The sequence below is a fragment of the Hemiscyllium ocellatum genome, chromosome 5 (genome assembly GCF_020745735.1).
Source record: "Hemiscyllium ocellatum isolate sHemOce1 chromosome 5, sHemOce1.pat.X.cur, whole genome shotgun sequence".
In the NCBI taxonomy this organism is placed as follows: domain Eukaryota; kingdom Metazoa; phylum Chordata; class Chondrichthyes; order Orectolobiformes; family Hemiscylliidae; genus Hemiscyllium; species Hemiscyllium ocellatum.
Window position 1 is genome coordinate 16,499,274 of NC_083405.1, and position 15,269 is coordinate 16,514,542.

General features: G+C 41.4%; 1 protein-coding gene across 1 annotated transcript in view; it reads right to left on the reverse strand.

The window, feature by feature from the left end:
* The window catches only part of LOC132815947 (inactive ubiquitin thioesterase OTULINL-like), a 44,205-nt gene that overhangs the window by 12,255 nt on the left and 16,681 nt on the right, over positions 1 to 15,269 (reverse strand). The window contains exon 2 of the mRNA XM_060825319.1: positions 969 to 1,128. Within this exon, the coding sequence (XP_060681302.1) occupies positions 969 to 1,128 (160 nt within the window). The remainder of the gene's footprint in view (positions 1 to 968; positions 1,129 to 15,269) is intronic.

Below are 15,269 nucleotides of genomic sequence, written 5' to 3' on the forward strand. Positions count from 1 at the left end.
GCTTGTAGAGTTTTGTAAATACAGAGCTCCAAAATCCATAATCATCCAATTAACCATTAGTATACAAGCATGTGAACAGCATTTTGATGTAATGAATAAATGCACATTGACTTCCGATATTATACGTCACCACCTAGTGTTCCAACTAAATCATGCTTAAAAATATGGATATTTACACCATAGACAACACACTGCATAAAAGGGGAATGGTTTTATTACTGATTAATTGCTATTTAGTTTCTGCCTGTACAATTGAGCACAGCACAACAACCTCTCTGTTTCAGATTACTTTGCAACTATTCATTTACAATAGGAGGCAATTTTATTCAAATTGCAAACTAAAATTCTGCCAAACATCAAGCTATGGTAATTACCATAAAAACTACTGGCTTGCTCAAAATTTTAATTCTGTAAATTAAATAAGTATTTTTGAGGAGTGGCAGCTAGCAGTTTCTTTTTAAAACAAGTTTCTAATTTAATTGCTGTAAAACCATCATAAACTGTTAAATCAATCAGTTATTTAGAGGTGTTTTGAGAATGAGGCAGCGCTTATGTTACAAGCGTATCACCTGCACAAATTATCATTTGGTTTCCAAAACATTTTAAGAAATTAGTACAGTCTTATTTCTTCCCCTTTCATAATTCTCTAGATATCAATATGCAGGTTTGATAGTCATTGCTATAAATGCCAAAGAATGTTTAAAATTGTTCCAGTGTGTTTTGATTGTTGCAATTGCCATTAGTAACATGGAATTCACATAATTTTATGCAGGATGTGATGATATGAGGAACAGAGGCTTTCTGAGATACACCTCCATTATATCCAAGCTGCTATGCAATGGTTATCAGGGTAATAAGTGGCATTAAAAAAGTACCGATACTTTGCCTCACTTACATGTCAGGGAGAAAAGGGTAATAACACCATAGTGAATATGTGAAGCAGTCGCATATAAAATCAATACACTTACCACCGTAGAAAATATTGTATCCATGTGTTAGGTCTTCTGATAAACAATGAACTCAACAATAATGTCACTACTCCTGCTGTGAACAACGGACTCTGAAGTTTTTTCCAGGTACTGTCTACGATCCAACAAACCATTTGTCTCCAGGAGTATAGTTTTATCTCTGTCATGGAAAATAATCAACTTTACTCAGTATATAATGAGCAAAACCACCATTCAAAAGCTTCAGGTTCACTGTAATTTCACATGAAGGCCGAAGGAAGGGAATGAAAACTAACTTTAGTTAATGCAGTGGTTTCCATACCCTCAGGACACCCAAAATTGTTCTGCAAGGCAGTGAATTACTTATGAAGTGTAATAACAATTACTCTGCAGATAAATGTGGCAGATAATTTACAAATTAAGTTCTCCAACAGCAATAACATAAATTACCAAACAATGTGCTGCTTTGGTGAGGTTGGTTCAGAGATAAATGTTGGCCATGAAAACTGCTCAATTCTTCTTCAAATAATGCCACAAGATCTTTTACATTCACCCAAGATGATAGACAAGGGCTCAGTTTAATATCTCATACTAAAGAGCACTTGCAGCAGTACACTAGCCCCTCTCAGAAATGCCAGCTCTAACCTGTACTGACTACTTTACGAAGGCCTGCAAATCCTAGTTCAGTTGACAGTGCCACTTCTTCTTATTCTTCAAATTGAGAAACCCAAGTAAAAAGTCAAGACCCCTTGGGCTGAAATTTCACGTCAACGACAGGAATCAGGAAGCAGCACCATTTGCAAACTGTCCTCCATTGGCAAGCTACCAAGAAAACAGGATATGCCTGTATACGGCCCCATTTGTGCCAGAGTTAGGTCTCATCAGACCCGAGGTGGCAAGGCTCTAAAACCTCTACCACAGGAAAGAGATATGGACCATGTGTTTGTGGATGCCTAAGGGTCTGCAGAGATACAAAATAATGAGTCATCAAGGAGATAAGACAGTCCAATTATCAGACATGTGGCAAATTCACCAAACACTGATGACTGAATGTGGGATAGTACATAATAAGGATACGTTACAGAAGGTTTGTTGAATTTGTAGGAGAAAGGACTGCAGATCAGAGTTGGAAAGTGTGGCACTGGAAAAGCACAGCAGGTCAGACAGTATCTGAGGAGCAGGACAATCGACGTTTCGGGTATAAGCCCTTCCCTGGATAGATACTTCAGAAATACCAATAGCAATTAAGAGGGGGATATTAAATATTTTCTGTAAAATATACTTTGCATATATTCTATGTTGTTTAACATACTTCAATTAGTTCAGTATCACCGAGAAGCAGTGATTCTGCTTTGTATAAGAGTCAATACATAAATTGATACGGAGAAAAGACAGTGAAACTGCCACTTAGCTTCAGTGAGGTGGTTCACATCAATACAGACTGACATTAATCACCTCAATCTCGACGCAGGTAGCAAACAGCTCGAGTTGAACATTTTCAGCCCAATAATCTCATATAATTAAACCTATTTAATGAAAAAATATCTGTGGAGAAGAGAAAACTCTCAAAAACTTAGAATATTGTTTGTAAAGTCATTAGTCTTACCAGACCATAGGGATGCTCTCTCAATTGATGGTGGTGGTTTAATATGAGGGTTCCTACATCTCATGTGGGGCAAGAGGTTGAGAAGTAGAATTCTTAATGGTAACCTCAGTTGGTGTGGGAATTTTGATCTGTTATGCAATGCTATAGTTTCATAGAATTTCTAAGCACGAAGTAATTATTTAACTAAATTATTACCAAATTTCAGCTCAAACACATTAAGCTATCAACTATAAAGCCAAATTTAATTCCATAAGACAGAGGATCTTCAACTGTAGGAGTGGACAGAAGATGAGTGGATTCTGCAGTAAAAAAAGCAGGCCCAACTATTTCATTACATAGCAGTAAACATGGAACTTGCACATTGCAGGGAAAAGTGACATGCTGTGAACTTTCTGGTTCAAATCAAAAAGCTTTGACAGCATGGCTTTCTTTTCAGCAATACTATCTTTTTTTTTACCAAGTATTGTTAAAACACATCTTACTTGCAGCACTTTTATACTACGTCCATAGAAAACATTATCATTCAATTTAGGAGTGTCCAATAATTATTAATGCATTTGGAAAAAAAACACTTCAAATTAAACACTTGAGAACTGCTGATCGAGATTCATCAACATGTCTTGTAGACATAACCATTGCCAGCAGGTTTCCTTGCCAGTGTTTGAATGGATGCCATGCCTTTGTGAGGTCTGGAGTCAATGTTGAGGATGCCCAAGGTGACTCCATTCCACCTGTGTAACACTGTGCTCCAACCTCTGGACAAACCCCAGAATGGTGATATTGGTTTCCGGGAGATTATCAATAGGATATGATTCCATAAGAGTGACTATGTGAGGGTGTTGCTTGACTAGGCTGTCAGATAGGAAGGAAAGGGTTCAGAAAAGATTTACAAGCATGTTGCCAGGGTTGGAGGAGTTGAGCTGTAGGGAGAGGCTGAATGGGCTAGGGCTGTTTTCCCTGGAGTGTCAGAGGCGGAGGGATGACCTTATAGCGGTTTATACAATCATGGCGGGCATGGATAGGATAAATAAACAAAGTCTTTTCCTTGTGGCGTGGGAGTCCAGAACAGGTTTAGGGTGTGTGTATGGAATGAGCTCCCAGACGAAGTGGTGGAGGCTAGTACAATTGCAACATTTAAAAGGCATTTGGATGGGTACATGAATAAGGAGAGTCTGGAGGGATATGGGCCAAGTGTTGGCAAATGGGACTAGATTACAGCATGGACAAGTTGGACCGAAGGATCTGTTTTTGTGCTCTGTGACAGCTCTCCCAATTTTGATACAAACTCCCATGTTAGCAAGACCTTCTAGAGGTCGACAGGGCTGTGCGTGCCAATTATAGTTAAGTGTTTGTAGTTTAAAGCTAATGGCAGTAAGGGAACTTAAAGGTTAACCCTTGAAATTAAAACACGTCAATAGTTGGCCAAATTAGCATGGCTATATTGAAGCAGTTAAATGCAATCACAATTTTTTTCTTTCCAAATGATTTTGAGTTAATTGCATACAGTCAAATTACAAGTTAACATACATAACCTAACACAGCAGAATTGCCAAGCTTCAAGAAATATTCCTTTAGTAGAGGGTTAGCTTGCTTTTTAGTAGTGTGTACCATAGAATAGCTTAAGCATAAACTTTTCCACTGTTAGATGGTTACAGTCAGTACAACCCTGTTTGGTTTGTACCTTTGTAAGGGCATTTCAGATTTTTTCTTCTAGAATTTGGTTCCTATTGTTAAAACATTGCTCCAAAAAAATGGGGCATGTCCCTTCTTAATTTGGCTATTCCCCCCAAAACAGTTCGAATTTCTGCGAGCACTAAAGCAAAATATTGCAGATGCTGGAAATGTGAAATAAAAACAAAGTATTGCTAGAAATTCTCACATCAGGCAGCATCTACGCAGAGAAACAGAACAGTTGAATGCGAGATGATGTGTCATCAAAACTGAGGAGAGTTCTAACTTGCTTGGAATGAGCCAAGTGCTGTGGATGTGGAAAGAATTTACAGCTTACTTAAAGAGGGGGCATTTTAAGAAAGAAATGGTACTACAAGATGTATAGGTCATAGCTACAAATTGGAAAGGATGGCAGAGGCAGCCTGAGCTGAGAACCTGATAAACCTTTGCAGGAGAGGAGCAATAATCACCCAATTATCTGCAACTGTATGCTTCCGTGACCAAGCTGGGATATGTTTTGGTTATTTTGCTATTGTGTCCACACATTAAAATCCTGCTTTTTGTTCAGCTAAGTGACTGGATATAGGGATAGTGGTCAGTCAGGAGACACAGGAGATAGAAGTGCTCAGTCCAAAAACTATCCACTGATAATATTGGCTGAGTTGTAAAATACGGATATCATACCAGTGACCTCACGAAGGCTTTTGATTTAAACCCTAAGTATTGCAGTTTAACACAGAACATAGAACAATACAGCAGAGGAATGGGCCCTTTGGCCCACAATGTTTTGCTGAATATAATGTCAAATTAAAGTAATCCCTTCTGCCTGCCCTTGGTCCATATCCCTCCATTCCTTGCATATTCATGTGCTTATCTAAAAGTCCCTGAGACACCCCTATCGTAGCTGCCTCCACCACGACCCCAGGCAGTGTGTTCCAGACTCCTACCACTCTCTGCCCCTCATATCTCCTTTGAACATTTCCCTTGAATATTTTCCCTTTCGCCTTAAATGTACGCACCAGAGAATTAGACATTTCAACTCGGGGGAGAAAAAAAGATTCTGACTGTCAACCCTATCTATGCATCTCTTAATTTTATAGACTTCTATCAAGTCTCTCTCAGCCTCTGCTACTCCAGAGAAAATAATCCAAGTTTTTCTTGCCTCTCCTCCTATAAAACTCATACCCTCTAATCTAGGCAACTTCCTGGTAAACCTCTTCTGCGCCCTCTCCAAAACTTCCACATACTTCCTGTAGTGTGCAACCAGAATTGAATGCAATACTTTTAAATTTGGCCTAACCAAGGTCTTATAAAGCTGCAAAAAAATGTGAAATGTTTATTTTACCACATCCTAAAGTACAGAAGCTTATCTAACACTGATCAGTCTGAATAATTAAACAAAAGCAATTAGTATAATACAAATATTAGTAGAACTGAAATAAAAACAAAATGCTGGAGGAATCCACATGTCTGGCAGCATTGTACACCGAGAGAGAATCTGACAGTGGTCTGAGTGATTTAGGCTTATGGCAAGATTGTGGTAGAGTAAAGATGTCTGGCAAGTGCTGTCTCAATGTCAGGAACACCGTGTGCCATCTTTTATACTTTTCACAAGTGGCGTGGTGGTGAGTTGCCAATAAAGGAGGTTTCCGGCTTTTTAAATGTGTTAATGGCCAAATTCATTAATTAATATTCAGCTTCATATTTTACCAAACGTGCCAAACAAACCAGCAAAGATTCTCGACATGGAAATCAAAGGAGGTACCTGGTGACTTCAGTTCACTGCATGCTCTGTGTGACTTTCATGCTGAGCACCGGGCACCAATATTTCAGAACACGCTACATGGTCACCAACAATGCACTCCACGTCCATGGACATTTAGCATCCAGTATGTACCAGTCTCGAAGATACCTTATAGTACATTTCCCATCCACTTATAGAATGCTTCTGCACTTTTAAAACTGCACATTGGGCTGTGCCAGAAACCATCACTGTGATGCGGCAGCAGCACCACGCATTCAGGGACCCGGACAAGGCTGCATCTTCAACCTTTTTGCTCAGTCACAGTGCTCACTCACTGAGTCTATTTGGACACAGAATTCTTGCCTTGCATTATCTTTGTCCACCTTGTCCCCTCAGATAGAGCACATTTAACTTCACACCTTCATTTGCACTCTTTTTACATTTCTGTCTCCATTCCTAATCATTAGCAACCACTTTGTCTTTGGATCCAAGCACCCTTACGATCTATTTCACTTCGCTCCACCTTCCCACTGTCTACAGCAGAAAAAGCAAAATTTTCCAATCCCGTTTAGTTACAGAAAAATCATATTAGACTTGAGAAGTTAACTGTGTTACTCTGTCTACAAGTGCTGCCAAACCTGTCGAATTTCTCCTGCACTTTGTTTTTATTTCATATTACTTCTGTTTTGACAAGTCATTTTGTGCAGACACAAGGGCAAAAAATTTGTCTTGGTTGGCAGATGGCCTCTGTCAAGTCAAGATGGATCGAATTCACTCTCTGCATAGTACGTTAAGGGGAGCCTCTGACACCAGTCCACATGCTTGGACATGTCAGTTAATTGCCCAGGACAGTCAGAGTCAGGATGCACACCACATTAGGGGTGAGAAGGCAAATGACCAGCAGCCCACCAAACATCTTGACTCTTTTCTGCCCTTTCAGAGGTTGTTTTCCTTGGGAATGAGAGAGACGCTGGTATTGAAGGAGACGAAAGTGGTGCCACAGCTGTTACATTCTGTGCAGGAGGAGAGGTGTCCAGAGTGAATGGACAGGCAGTGCAGGGGGCTAATTAATGGTGTCAGATGTCGGGATGTGTTACAGAAAGACAGGTAAGATGTTGTAGGTAATTGGTTAGAGTTGTAGAGTATGAGCCGTTGTGGGAAAAGTAGCAGAGAGAGAGAGAGAGACAGAGAGAGTGTGTGAGGTAGTACGAGAAGATGTGGCACTTATGCTGGCAAACTCGAGAAGTTTACTGACCTTCTTACAAAGCAGTGCATTTCTCCAGACAGCTGAGACTGCAGTGACATTGATGGTCACCTAGGACCAGCTGGCAATGGTCCAGCATCATGTCATCTACTACTGGTTTTGGGGGAAAAGAGGATGTCCTGCTTGTGGCATCAACTCATCACACAGAACATCTAGGTCTCTGCCCACAAAGTGGGGCACCAATGTTCATCCACCCGTCTGCTATGCCTGGGGAAAATGGGAGGAATGATGGAGGAGGGCAGCTCTAGTGACAGTGCTTGTCCTGTGGCTTAACTAGCTTTTTAAGATGGTGCAAGTGTAAGGAATGCTCATGAATTCCAGATATCCTGTCCGTGGTGAATCATTTTGGGTGTACTAAGATGGGGATGAAATTGAATGGAAGGGACCATGTTGGAACATGACAGGTATTTAATGAGCTGGGTTTGGCAAGATATGCCAAGAGATCTTGCTAGGCCTTGGAGCAAAAATATCCTCCAAAAAACTCAATAAAACCTGCACTTAGCCAAAAGTCCATTAAGAGTCAGCTCAATGTTCTATACCAATGGAACTAAGTTTAGTTCACTGCAAGAACGATGATGACCCAAAGCAGAAAGAATTTTTCTCATTATAAAGATTTAAATTTTTATAAAAATACTGTTTCGAAGTTCATCCTAGTTTAGTAAATTATCATAACAATGGGACTCAAACATAGCCTAAATGTGGAAGGTAAGCTCACCGTTTCCTTTCTTCACATACTGCCTGCGATCACATAACAGCAATTCTCAAACTGTGGGTCATGACAGTGTCACAGAAACAATAGATAGGGTTGAACGCTCCTAGTAAGAATGATCACCAATGGCGACTGTGATGAGGAGATTTCCCAGTCTGGATGTATTGGCAGGACAAGCCTGGAGCAAGCGGATTGTCATCACTAAGCTGCAAGGAACCAGTTAGTTAGGGTGGCATGGTAGCTCAGTAGTTAGCACAGCAGCCTCACAACACCAGGGACCCAGGTATGATACCACTGTTGGGTGACTGTATGGAGCTTGCAAATTCTCCTCGTGTCTGTATCAGTTTCCTCCAGGGTGTTCCACTTTCCTCCAAAAATCCTAAACTGTGCAGGTCAGGCGGATTGGCCATGCTAAATTGTCTGTTGTGTCCAGGGATATGTAGGCTCGGAGGAGAGAATGGCTTCTTTCCACATTTGAACCTCAAGAAATAGAGTTTGCGGTGACTGCTGAAAGGTTCCAGGGTATTTGTTCATTGACTTGATGCAGGCAAGCATAATTAAATGACTGCCTAGTTCTAGCATGAGCAATCCCAAGATACCAGGTCATGAGAGGATGGTGCTTCAATCATTGCTACTCCTGTTCTTGCCCGTCTTATGAAGTGCAGCTAAAGGAGTTGTCAGAGATGAACCAGCTGAAAATAAGTGCCGGATGGAAAATGGAAGCAAAATAGATAAAAGTTTCCAATTCAGGACGAGAGGGGGAAGCAGCACTGATAATGTCATTGACATACTAGTGAAAGAATTGTGGGTGGGTGCCAGAGGGATCAAGGGATGTTCCACGTACCCCACAAAGAGACGCGCATAACTGGGGCTCATAACCACACATTTGACCTGCCATTCAGAGTGAGGATGAGCTTGGCCAGGCGGGGGAAGGTGGTGGTGGACGGGGACTTTCAGGCCTTTTTCAAGAAGAATCAGAGAGCCCTGGGACCATCCTGATGGGGAATGGGTGTGTAAAGGGATTGGCAAGAGCCAGCGAACTGGAAATTCTGAAACTGACATAAAGAGTCAGAGGAATTGCAAATGTAAGTGAGAAAAGGAGTGGACAAGGAGAGATAAAATATATCGAGTCAAGGTAGGAAGAGATGAGTTCTATGGGACAGGGGCAGGCAAAAACAATGGGTTTGCTTGGGCAGTCTGGTTTGTGGATTTTGGGAAGGAGGTAGAAATGAGCTGTATGGGGTTAGGAGACTATTGAGCTTGGAGGTGGTGGCAGGGAAGATCACCAGATGAAATGGGGTTAGTGACTCTGGTGAACACAAATGACCTGGTGCTCCATGGTGGGGTATTGTTCCAGGGGGGGATAGGAGGAGGTATCTGCAGAGACACTCAACCTTTGTGATATATAGATCATTAATGCAGAGCACAACAGCACTATCCTTGTTGGCAGGTTTGATTGGAAAGTCAGGCTTGGACCTGACAGCACAGAGAGCAGAATATATTGTTTTGTGTGGTATTGTGCTAAATGTGGCAGACTTTCACCAGATCCATACAGCATAAGTATAAGGTGAGGAGCAAGTTTCTATCAGAGGGTGATAGAAATATGGAACATGTTGCCTGAGGGGGTGGTGGAAGTAGGTACCTTTACAACATTTAAGAAGCATCTGGACAAACACTTTAAATGCTAAGGAATAGAAAGTTATGCACCAAGTGCAGGTAAAAAGGATTAGTGTAGTTTGGTGTTTGCTGGTCAGCATAGACATGGTGGATCGAAGGACCTGTTTCTATGCTGTTTGACCATGTCTAGCAACTCAAGACTGGGTATCCATGAAGCACTGTGGACCATCAGCAGAACCTACATTGGACAGGTCAACAGGCCGAGGGGTAGCAGATGGAGCTTAATTTAAATAAATGTGAGGTGTTGCATTTTGGCAAGGCAAATCAGGGCAGGACTTATATACTTAATGGGACGGCCTGGGGAGTGTTGCCGAATAGGGACCTTGGGGTGCAGGTTCATAATTCCTGGAAGGTGGATCCACAGGTACTCAGTCTAGAATCATAGAACCGTACAGTGTGGAAGCATGCCATTCAGCCCACCAGGTTCGCACTGACACTCTGAAGTGCATCCCAACCCAACCACCCTGTGCCCATAACCCTGCATTTCCACGTATACAATCAGGGGGCTGGGAAAACACAGCAAGCCAGGTCCATCAGGAGGTGGAGAAGGCGATGTTTTGGATCGAGACCCTTCGTCGGGTTTGGAGAAGGGGAAAGGAGTTCAGAAATAAATAGAGGGAGGGGTTGGGGCTGGGGGCAAAGGTAGGTGGGATAGCGATCCATGGATATAGGTAGGGATTTATTGTGATAGGTCAGAGGGAAGGCAGAGTGGATAGGTGGGAAGGAAGATGGACAGGTAAGGTTAGGTCAAGGAAGTGGGGAGAAGAGTAAAGGCTGGACATGGGGTGAGGTTGAGGATGGACAGATAGTGAAGCTAGTGAGAACTAATGTTGAGAAAGTAGAGGGCATGGTTTGTACACCACCACTCTCCTCCATCCAGAGCCCCAAACAGTCCTTCCTAGTGAGACAGAGGTTCACCTGCAACTCCTCCTACCTAGTCTACTGCACCCAGAGCTCCCATTGTGGTCTTCTCTAAATCAGTGAGAACAAAGGTAGACTAGGTGACCGTTTCACCATGCATCATCACCAGGCCCTAAAAGGCCCGCTTACCTCCCTGTCACCGCTCATTTCAATTCCCGCTCTGACATGTCCATCTTTGACTTCCTCCAATGCCGCAGTGAATCAGACCACAAATTGGAAGAACACCTCATTTTCCACCTGATCAGCCTAAAGCCCGCAGGACTGAACATTGAATTCTCTAATTTAAAATAACCTTTCCACCTATCTCCCATTCCAGCTGTGCTCCCTTCTATTCTACCTCCTGACCCTTCTTTGCAGTTACCAACTGGATTCATCCGTCCCAACAACCATCTAGGCCTCAACATAGTGAAGCTAGTAAGGACTATCTCTCCACCACCAACCTCATCCCTTGTCCAGCCTCCTCCTCACCACCTTGACCTGATCTTACCCATCCATCTTCTTCCCACCTATCTGCTCCACATTTCCACTGAACTGTCACAATAACCCCCGACAGCATCACATATCGCTAACCATTTCCAGCCCTTTTCCCCCAGCCCAACACCCCCCTCCCCCCCATTTATTTTTGCACTCCCTTCCCCCTCCCCAGTCCTGGTTAAGGGTCTTGATCCAAAACATCAACCTCTCCACTTCGATGTTGCCTGTGTTTTCCAGCCTCCTGTTTGTATACTTTGGATTCCATCATCTACAGTTTGTTTTGTCTCCAACCTGCATTTCCCATGGCTAATCCATCTTTACTGAGAGAGTAGTAAGGCTATGGAATGCTTTGCCTGCAGATTCGCCAAGTTTAAGTGCATTTAAGTTGTCATTGGACAGGCATATGGATGTACATGGAATGGTGCAGGTGGGATGGGCTTCAGATTAGTATGACAGGGCGGCGCAACATCAAGGGCCAAAGGACCTGTACTGCTCGATGTTCTAAATTACACATCCCTGGACATGATTTAACATGGCCCATCAACGCGACCTGCACATCTTTGAAACTGATCCGGTTTTCCCTCAAAGCCAGCCCTCAGAGAGAACAGGATTTCTGATACTTCTGATTCTTTTTTGTTTTTTTTTTGCAGAGGCTGGTATCCCGTCACCCTTTATCGACATGGGCTCAGTACATTGACTCTGACCAGCCAGTTTAGTACCAGTCCCCTTTGTTTCCCTCTGAATCTATGTTTTTCTCTCTGAATCTCCTGTTGTTTACTAAATTCTCCACACTAGCACTGCACAAGCCAGCAGTAGTGCTTATATTTTCCCCACATGGCTATGTGAGAATGTGGAATGACTCAAGTTAAAAAGACAGCATTGTGCTAGAACTTTATTCTATATTTTCCACTACCAGGAAAACATCCATTTGGCAAGTGAAACATTAACATGCAAAGCCTGATAAGGGCAATACTTAGACAGTCCTGTTCTTATCAGTCAGCCAGATTAACAGCCCCAATCAGGGAAATCATTCTATGAGGTCTGCCTCGCTGACCTCTTTGCAGTCACTACTGTTCACCAGCTGTACTCCATTTACACAGGATGTTGTGAAATTTGAAAAGGTTCAGAAAAGATTTACAAGGATGTTACCAGGGTTGGAGGGTTTGAGCTACAGGGAGAGGCTAATAGGCTGGAGGTGTTTTCCTTGGAGTGTCAGAGGATGAGGGGTGACCTTACATAGGTTTATAAAATCATGAGGGGCATGGATAAGATAAATAGACAAGGTCTTTTCCCTGGAGTGGGGAGTCAGTAACCAGAGGGCACAGTTTAGGGTGAGAGGGGAAAGATTTAAAAGGACATTTCATACAAAGGGTAGTGTGTATATAGAATGAGCTGCCAGAGGAAATGGTGAAGACTGATACAATTACATTTATAAGGCATCTGGATGGGTAAATGAATAGAAAGGGTTTAGAAGGATATGGACCAAGTGCTGGCAAATGGGACAAGATTAGTTTAGGATATCTGGTCGGCATGGATGAGTTGGATCTAAGGATCTGTTGTACATCTCTATGATTCTAAGTGAGTCGGGTGGTAAAGTCAACACACTGAGTACAAAAGTTAAAAATCACAACACCAGCTTATAGTCCAACAGGTTTAATTGGAAGTACTAACTTTTGGAGCGCTGCTCCTTCATCAGGTATTTATGGAGTACATAATTGTAAGACACAGAATTTATAGCAAAAGGTTTAAAGTTCCCCTGAGAATGTAACTTTTAACACAGGTTTCGTGATTTACATATGAAAGAAGTGAAACTAACATGGTCATTCTAACAGATGAAAGATTTAACAAACAATCAAGGTATTTTTCAATGTATAGTTTCAGTTACAGCACACTGTAAACTTTTTGCTATAAATTCTGTGTCTTATAATTGTGTACTCCATAAACACCTGTTGAAGGAGCAGTGCTCAGAAAGCTAGTGCTTTCAATCAAACCTGTTGGACTATAACCTGGTGTTGTGTGATTTTTAACTTTGTACACTCCAGTCCAACACCGGCATCTCCAAAGAATAAAAGTTGTCCTATCACGTTGCAGCTGCATAAGACTTTAGTTAGGCCACATTTAGTATGCTTTGTGAAGTTCTGGTTGCCACACTATAGTGAGGATGTTAAGGTCTTGGAGCAGGAGAGGATGTTGCCTGGATTGGACAAGGCAGTGGACAAATTTGGATTATTTTTGCTCGAGCATCAGAGGCTGAGGAATGACCTGATAGAAGTGTATAAAATAATGAGAGGCATGGATATGGTGGATACTCAGCAACTTTTTCCCAGGATGAAAATGTCAAATACTAGGGGGGATAGGTTTTTTTTTAAACACAAAGGATGATTGGTGCCAGCAATGTGTTGCCAGGGAGGTGGTAGAAGCAGATAATTAGCATAAATTAAGAGGACCTTAGACACACACATGACCAGACAGGGAATAGAGGGATACAGACCATTTGCAGGCAGATGGTATTAATTTAGAAAGGCATTATGGTTGGCACAGACATGGAAGGGCCTGTTCCTGTGTTGAACTGTTCTATTTTCTATGTTTTATGTTCCGATCATCAGGTTTCTAAAAACAAAAAATTTCAAAGTCTCCTTTGATGAATTATAGGGCATAGGATGCCACCATTGTTTTACATTTAAGTTACTAGTTCCGTTAGTATTTTTTCTCACAAACTATTCATGAACAGTACTTTCTACACAAAAGGACTAGATTCACATGAGATTTCTAACCTTAACTTAAAGGGTATAAAAGAGAATGTTGTATGTCCACAGTGATCAGTGTCCCCTCTGTTAGGAAATGGAAGCTGTAAGTATTGTCCTATACATGCAATTTACTTGCATCCTTAGTCTTTCAGAAAATCAAAACATCACAATCACCACTATAAACAGTTCATAAACATCTCATTGCCTTCTTGCTTCGTGTGTCTGAAAATGATAGTCTCACATATCATATTTTACTTTGGCTTGAAAGAAGACATTAATGCCTTTGTAACTGACTCAGTTATTTTGCATAGTGAGGGTTACAAAGGTGCCTTCTAAATCTTTGTGATTGAAGTGCCTTATTTCATTTGTCCTCTGTAATGGCCAAACTATTACTCCTTCAATTCATTTCAACCAATTTTTCCAATGTGCAATTGAAGAGGATGGCTTCAGATTTCCTTCAAAAAAGGGAGAAATTAACTTGTACAGTATCTTTGTCATCTGCAATTCTTTGTAAAACTTGTCTGCTTGTTAAATCTGAGAAACTTTGTTTAAAGCCAATCTAAAGCTGAACAGTTAATCTTCAGTACTGTCTGCTCCTTAAAAAGTAGGCAGAATTCTGCAAAAAGATTCATATTTTCCTATTTTGCATCCTATTCATCACCAATATAAAATTCTTAGGACTTTGAAACTAGAGGCAGTTGAAATTTTATGTGTATGAACAAACAACATGCATCCTTTGTTACAGAATCATAACATTGACTTATCTGACAGCGTCATCTAATCATGTTGCACTACTATTTACAAACTAAAATTCAAAGTAGTACTACACTTCAGGAAACTCAAAACCAAAATAATCTCCTCAACCATTGGACTTATATGGCAAAGGACCTTGCCAGATTAACCTGAATTTTTGATCTGGCAAGATATAAAATTATTTCCACTCTGAATAGGACATGCTGGGTGGAGCAGATTGTCCTATCTATCATCATTTGCACTGTCACCTCACCCTCAGAAATTTAGGAAACTCTTATTTAAACTCAGGTTTCCAGATGAAGAAGGGTATATTACTGGACCCTGGTCTTTAATTTGCTGTAAGGTTATATATACAGAAAGACACATTGCATTCATGCACCTCCAACAAACAAAGATGCTTCCTTTCAGCCTGAGCTTCATGGCTAGATAAGATCTACGATGCTGAATTGATTGGCCACATTGATTATTGTCAACTCTGGATCTATTTTAATACCAACCATCTGCATACTAACACCCAAATAATATACAATTCGCACCTGACATTTTTAAGTGTCTTGAAATATACTTGAATTGGACAGCACTTGTGGCACGGTGGTAGTGTACCTATCTTTGAACCAGGAGACTCATGTTAAAGTTCAACTGCCTCAGATACCGGTCATAAAATGGCAGAATCTGTTGATTCAAAATAATCACACTTGTATTGCACAAAGGGCATTTATCGCACATTGGTAGTGTCCCTACCTCTAAGCAAGGAGG